The sequence below is a fragment of the Nerophis ophidion genome, linkage group LG02 (genome assembly GCF_033978795.1).
Source record: "Nerophis ophidion isolate RoL-2023_Sa linkage group LG02, RoL_Noph_v1.0, whole genome shotgun sequence".
Taxonomy (NCBI): Eukaryota; Metazoa; Chordata; class Actinopteri; order Syngnathiformes; family Syngnathidae; genus Nerophis; species Nerophis ophidion.
Window position 1 is genome coordinate 65999136 of NC_084612.1, and position 7641 is coordinate 66006776.

At 38.3% G+C, this 7641-nt stretch overlaps 1 protein-coding gene across 5 annotated transcripts in view; it reads left to right on the forward strand.

The window, feature by feature from the left end:
- The window catches only part of kaznb (kazrin, periplakin interacting protein b), a 272644-nt gene extending 265966 nt beyond the window's left edge, over window positions 1-6678 (forward strand). For all 5 annotated transcript variants that reach the window (XM_061888872.1, XM_061888862.1, XM_061888879.1 and 2 more), the window contains 4 exons: window positions 1519-1873; window positions 1930-2096; window positions 6161-6257; window positions 6335-6678. In XM_061888872.1, coding sequence (XP_061744856.1) covers window positions 1519-1873; window positions 1930-2096; window positions 6161-6257; window positions 6335-6490 — 775 coding nt within the window. In that variant the 3' untranslated portion in view covers window positions 6491-6678. The remainder of the gene's footprint in view (window positions 1-1518; window positions 1874-1929; window positions 2097-6160; window positions 6258-6334) is intronic.
- Window positions 6679-7641: the final 963 nt, after the last annotated feature.

A 7641-nucleotide genomic window follows, 5' to 3' on the forward strand; every position in this document is an offset into this window, starting at 1 on the left:
CACTGTAAAAAGTCAGTGTTCAAAAACAAGAAAAAAAATACAAATATGAGGGGTATTTTATTTGATTTAAGCAAAATTATCTGCCAATAGAACAAGAACATTTGGCTTGTCAAGACTTTCCAAAACAAGTAAAATTAGCTAACCTCAATAAACCCCCAAATACCTAAAAAATACAGTGGGGAAAAAGAGTATTTAGTCAGCCACCGATTGTGCAAGTTCTCCCACTAAAAATGATGACAGAGGTCTGTAATTTTCATCATAGGTACACTTCAACTCTGAGAGACAGAATGTGGGGAAACAATCCAGGAATTCACATTGTAGGAATTTTTAAAGGTTTTATTTGTAAATTATGGTGGAAAATAAGTATTTGGTCAACCATTCAAAGCTCTCACTGATGGAAGGAGGTTTTGGCTCAAAATCTCACGATACATGGCCCCATTCACTTTTTCCCTAACCCGGATCAATCGTCCTGTCCCCTTAGCAGAAAAACAGCCCCAAAGCATGATGTTTCCACCCCCATGCTTCACAGTAGGTATGGTGTTCTTGGGATACAACTCAGTATTCTTCTTCCTTCAAACACGACAAGTTGAGTTTATACCAAAATGGATACATGGATCATACAGCAGAGGATTGGGAGAAGGTCATGTGGTCAGATGATACCAAAATAGAACTTTTTGGTATAAACTCAATTCGTCGTGTTTGGAGGAAGAAGAAAACTCGGAATGAGTAAAACACACAAAGGTGCGGCGGCGGGACTTGTGGGACTCGAACCTGGGTAGGTATTTTGAACATTTTTGGGACTTTGCCGACTTTTCCCCCCCACTTCCCGTAGGACTTTGCCGTGTGCGTTTTGGACATTTTTTGAGTTGAGTTTATACCAAAAAGTTCTATTTTGGTTTCATCTGACCACATGACATTCTCCCAATCCTCTGCTGTATCATCCATGTATCCATTTTGTGAATGTGTGAGTGAATGGGTAAATGTGGAAGTAGTGTCAAAGCGCTTTGAGTACCTTGAAGGTAGAAAAGCGCTATACAAGTACAACCCATTTATCATTTATCATTTATAAACTCAACTCGTCGTGTTTGGAGGAAGAGGAATACTGAGTTGAGTCCCAAGAACACCATACCTACTGTGAAGCATGGGGGTGGAAACATCATGCTTTGGGGTTGTTTTTCTGCTAAAGGGACAGGACGATTGATCCGTGTTAAGGAAAGAATGAATGGGGCCATGTATCGTGAGATTTTGAGCCAAAACCTCTTTCCATCAGCGAGAGCTTTGAATGGTTGACCAAATACTTATTTTCCACCTTAATTTACAAATAAATTCTTTAAAATTCCTACAATGTGAATTCCTGGATTTTTTTTTCACATTCTGTCTCTCACAGGTGAAGTGTACCTATGATGAAAATACAGACCTCTGTCATCATTTTAATTTGGAGAAGTTGCTCAATATGTGGCTGACTAAATATTTTTTTGCCCCACTGTATATATGACACGAGTCCTCTACTGTTCTCAGGAACCTGTACCACTGTCCTGGTCTGTCCAAAGCGTCAGACATGGACCATCACTGGGTGTCCACGTCATGGCTGAGTGACGTGGGGCTGCCTCAGTACTCCCACTCCTTCCAGTCTCAGCTGGTGGACGGACGAGTGCTGGGCTCCCTGTGCCGCCGGGACCTGGAGAGGTTCCTCGACGTCGGCGACCCGTTCCACCAAACCAGTCTGCTTCTGTCGGCGCAGCTGCTGCAGACGCTGGGCTTTGACAAGGAGCTCCTGCAGGCGCGACGGGCCAAATGTGAGCAGCAGGACCTGGACCCCGTTGTGTGGACTTGCCGGCGAGTAATGAAGTGGATCAGGGACGTCGACCTCGAGGTGAGTGCGTCAGACCGTAGCGACACACACCGATTCTAACATGTGTCACGCTGTAGGAGTTTGCAGACAATCTTCAAGGGAAAGGCATCAACGGCGCCGTGCTGGTTCTGGACGCGTCCTTCAACACGGACGCCATGGCCAAAGCCTTGGAGATTCCCGGCAACAAGCACTCGCTGTGTCGACGTCTGTACGAAGAAATGAAAACGCTCGCCGCCGCCAGCAGGTGACTTCTAAACATACAGTCGTGGTGAAAAGTTGACATACACTTGTAAAGAAGAAAAATTGCCAAACAGCTCAATTTTTGTTTTGTCTGACATCACAAGGACGAAGGTAAGACTTTCAGGAGGAAGGTTCTGTGGTCAGATGAAACAAAAATCTAAGTGTTTGGCCACAATACCCAGCAATGTGTTTGTAGGAGAAAAGGTGAGACCTTTAATCCCAAGAACACAATCCCTACTGTCAAGCATGGTGGTGGTAGAATTATGCTATGGGCCTGTTTGCCTGCCAATGGAACTGGTGCTTTACAGAGAGTAAATGGGACGATGACAAAGGAGGATTACCTCCAAATTCTTCAGGGCGCAGTTGGGTGCTCCAACAGGCCAATGATCCCAAACACGTGTCAAAAGTGGTAAAGGAATGGCTAAATCAGGCTACAATTAATGTTTTAGAATGGCCTTCCTAAAGTCCTGACTTTAACATATGGACAATGCTGAAGAAACAAGTTCATGTCAGAAAACCGACACATTTAGCTGAACTGCACCAATTTTTTGTCGAGAGGAGTGGTCAAAAATTCAACCAAGAGCTTGTGGATGGCCATAAATATATATATATATATATATATATATATATATATATATATATATATATATATATATATGGACCACAGAACTTTCTTCCAGAAGGTCGTATCTTTGTCCATTTGATGTCAGATCAAACAAAATTGAGCTGTTTGGCCACAACACCCAGCTACTATATGTTTGGAGGAGAAAAAGTGAGGCCTTTAATCCCAGGGACACCATACCTACCATCAAACATGGTGGTGGTAGTATTATGCTCTGGGCCTGTTTTACTGCCAATGGAACTGGTGCTTTACAGAGAGTAAATGGGACAGTGAAAAAGGAGGATTACCTCCTATTCTTCAGGTCAACCTAAAATCATCAGCCCAAAAGTTGGGTCTTGGAAGCAGTTGGGTGACCCCAACACGTGTCAAAAGTGGTAAAGAAATTGCTAAATCAGGCTAGAATTAAGGTTTTAGAATGGCCTTCCTAAAGTACTGCCTTTAACATATGGACAATGCTGAAGAAACAAGTCCATGTCAGAAAACCGACACATTTAGCTGAACTGCACCAATTTTTTGTCGAGGGGAGTGGTCAAAAATTCAACCAAGAGCTTGTGGATGGCCACCAATATATATATATATATATATATATATATATATATATATATATATATATATATATGGACCACAGAACTTTCTTCCAGAAGGTCTTATCTTTGTCCATGTGATGTCAGATCAAACAAAATTGAGCTGTTTGGCCACAACACCCACCAATATGTTTGGAGGAGAAAAAGTGAGGCCTTTAATCCTGGGAACACTATACCTACCGTCAAGCATGGTGGTGGTAGTATTATGCTCTGGACCTGTTTTGCTGCAAGTGGAACTGGTGCTTTACAGAGAGTAAATGGGACAATGAAAAAGGAGGATCACCTCCAAATTCTTCAGGACAACCGAAAATCCTCAGCCTGGAGGTTCGGTCTTGGGCGCAGTTGGGTCTTCCAACAGGACAATGACCCCAAACACATGTCAAAAGTGGTAAAGGAATGGCTAAATCAGGCTAGAATTAAGGTTTTAGGATGGCCTTCCCTATGTCCTGACTTAAACATGTGGACAATGCTGAAGAAATAAGTCCATGTCAGAAAAACAACAACTTTTTGTCGAGAGGAGCGGTCAAAAATTCAACAAGAAGCTTGTGGATGCCTACCAAAAGCGTCTTATTTCAGTGAAACTTGCCAAGTGACATTTAAACAAATATTAACATCGCTGTATGTATACTTTTGACCGAGCAGATTTGCTCACATTTTCAGTAGAGCCATAATAAATTCATAAAAGAACCAAACTTCATGAATGTTTTTTGTGACCAACAAGTATGTTCTCCAATAACTCTATCTCAAAAAAAAAATAAGTCTTAGAAATGATTGGAAACACAAGACAGACATGACATTATGTTCTATACAAGTGTATGTAAACTTTTGACCACGACTGTAAATACTACATTCTGCAATATAAAGTTATGCATAAATGCCCAAAATAATTTTCAATGCATTTCAAAGGTTTAATAGCAGTTTAACTCATTTGCGCTTATCCAAGCTCTGAAAACTAAGCTTGTGGGGTTTTTTTATTTTTTGTTTTTTTTGCCGCCACCTAGTGGTTAAGAGGCCCATTTTTCAAATGGCAAGAGTGAGATTTTTTGGGGTAATATACCAGGATTGCAGTCTGTTAAAAATAACAGTTTTAATGGAAGTAAATGGGGCCAAAATATTTCTTAGGAGAAAGTGTGTATACTTTATGTGTGTATCCAAAATATTGCTCATTTGTTGTGGTCTTTCTTGAAATATTTGGAAAAAAAGATATAAAAAAAAAAATAAAACTTGTTGAAAAATAAACAAGTGATTTAATTATGAATAAAGACTTCTACACATAGAAGTAGTCATCAACTTAAAGTGCCCTCTTTGGCGATTGTAATAGAGATCCATCTGGATTCATGAACTTAATTCTAAACATTTCTTCACAAAAAAATAAATCTTTAACATCAATATTTATGGAACATGTCCACAAAAAATCTAGCTGTCAACATTGAATATTGCATTGTTGCATTTCTTTTCCCACTTTATGAACTTACATTCATATTTTGTTGAAGTATTATTCAATAAATATATTTATAAAGGATTTTTGAATTGTTGTTATTTTTAGAATATTTTTTTTAAATCTCACGTACCCTTTGGCATACCTTCAAGTACCCCCAGGGGTACGCGTACCCCCATTTGAGAACCACTGTCATAGGGGACGGTGTGGCGCAGTTGGGAGAGTGGCCATTTCCGCAACCTTAGGGTTCCTGGTTCAATTCCCACCTTCTACCAACCTCGTCACGTCTGTTGTGTCCTTGAGCAAGACACTTCACCCTTGCTCCTGATGGGTCGTGGTTAGCACCTTGCATGGCAGCTCCCGCCATCAGTGTGTGAATGTGTATGTGAATGGGTGAATGTGGCAATAGTGTCAAAGCGCTTTGAGTACCTTGAAGGTAGAAAAGTATAACCCATTTATTTATAACTGCTACCACTGACCCTTTACTTGGTATAGAAAATAAATGTAAAAAAACTGTTAAAAAAAAGAACTATGACAACGATTTAGTCTTTTGAACAACTCCTCAAGATCTGGACCCCTTCAAATAGTCATGATTCCCATCTCTAATGTTAAGCTAAAACAGCTAATTACTTGGAAACTTTACTTTTAAAAGGCACACACACACACTCTTCTCTCATGAAACATCCCAAGTGCATACACCAGAGATATTACTTATCCTTGTCACACAAGGCCTTGGACTTGGATTGTTTCTTCGATGCAGAGAATATTAAGGACGAGCCAGGCATGAACGTGAGTACATATTTATTGATATTCTAACAAAACAATACAAAAAGGCAAACAAAGGGCGCGCACTGTGGCAGAGAACAAAAACTTGGCTACAAAAACAAATGACTAGAACAAAGGCTGTCAACTAAAAACTTGAAACAAAAACACTTGCGCTGCGGCATGAATAACAAACCAAAAACTTGCACTGAGGCATAAATACAAAACGTACGTCTCGTGGTCAAAAAACAAACAGCAAGGCGTGAAGGTAGGTACATGGAAATGTGGGTAAGGTATCAGCAGGTATGTCGGTAAGTAAAGTTGCCAGGACGAAAACAGAAACCGAATGGCTTAAATAATGACTATGATAATGATTAGCAGGTGTGAGAACTGAAGACCGGAGCGTGACAGGAAACAAGGTGGAAACTAATAAGTTACTATGGAAACCAAGAAAACTAGGAAGTGCTAACGCAAGAACTGAGTGTCCAAAAAAACAAACATAACATGACCAAAACAAAACATAATCCATAGGCGTGACAAACCTAGTAATTAATTACCTTTATTAAAGAATAATTCAATATTTTTTGGGTAAAGTAATAAGTAACTATGTATATATATTTTTTTTTCAAGTAGTTAATCTAATTTCTAATTCTTCTTGACAGTAACAAAGCACCAGAAGGCGAGGCCATGGCTTCTCCTACGCCCGTGGCCGTCAGCCGCTTTGCTGAGGGCAGAGTACCCCTGAGGAGATCCAGCAAGGTATCTTCATTCCAATGTAATCATCAATCATAAACCCGTCCACGTTTCACGTTTCCAAATCTTTTGCATGCGTCCAGAGTCCGCTGAGGTTGCGTGCACATTCTGCAGAACGAAGAGTGAGTCTCCTCCGTGGCAGCTTCCAGGGGTCCTTACCTAAAGAGGCTGGGTCGGCGCCTCGAGCCAAGGGCAGCCCCGTGCACGCCTACAAAAGCGTAGAAATCACCAATGTGTGAATCAATGATTCATGTTGGCATGATGAACTAGAAGCCCATGTAAATATTATTCAGAGCATTTTATGAACTCCAACTTTTTGGTGATGTTTTTAACTAAACCTGCAGATAAAATTGGTAAGACCATTGAATTATCACCTATTTGTAAATAAGTTGCGCTCTTGGAATTAAAACTAAATTTTCAATTTCTACATTTTTACTTTAACCTTTATTGGCCATTCAATAAAAAATATATTTATATATTTTTTCCACCATTTAATTATTTTTTGTTTTTGGGTTTTTTTGTGAAAAGATTGGACTAATTTTTTTGCAATAATTTAATATATATATATATTTATATATATATATATATATATATGTATATATATATATATGTGCATGTATATGTATATATATATATATATATATATATATATATATATATATATATGCATGTATATGTATATATATATATATTTATATATATATATATATATAATGTGTATATATATATATATATATACACACACACACACACACAGGTTAGGTCAGGAAAAAACACAGAGGCTATTTCATCCTTACAAGCCTGTTTCACAGGTTTCCCTGCTCTTCAGGGGATGTATCCTGAAATCCCAGTATTGAGCACTGTATAACGGATAAACCACAGAAACCTTGACTATGTATATATATATGTATGTATGTATGTATACAATTTTAAGTGAGTTTGGATACATTCACATGCTATATAATTTTTGGCCATAATTAAGTAAAAATATAGCCAGTTCACCAATAATAGAAATTAAAAAACTAAATAAATGTAATCTAATAAATAGCAAAATATTATGTAGAATATTTGTATTGAACATATTTATTTAAGGACTTATTAATTCAATTTTAATTTCAAGAATATTTTTCCTTTAGTATGGTCATTGTGTGCGTGTTGTCTGCCATCTTTTCATGAGTGACTTTGACAAAGTAATTACATTTATAAATTAGTTTGGAAAAAAGTAGGCTTGATACAGTAATAATTAATGGATGTTATTAATACATTGATATGATCATTTGTTTAAATGGTTTCATATTTAATTTGTCACAACAACCCCTTCTATAACACTTGATATATTTGAAAGTGTGCTCCTGAGCAATTAGAATGTGCACATAACCGACTTTGGGCA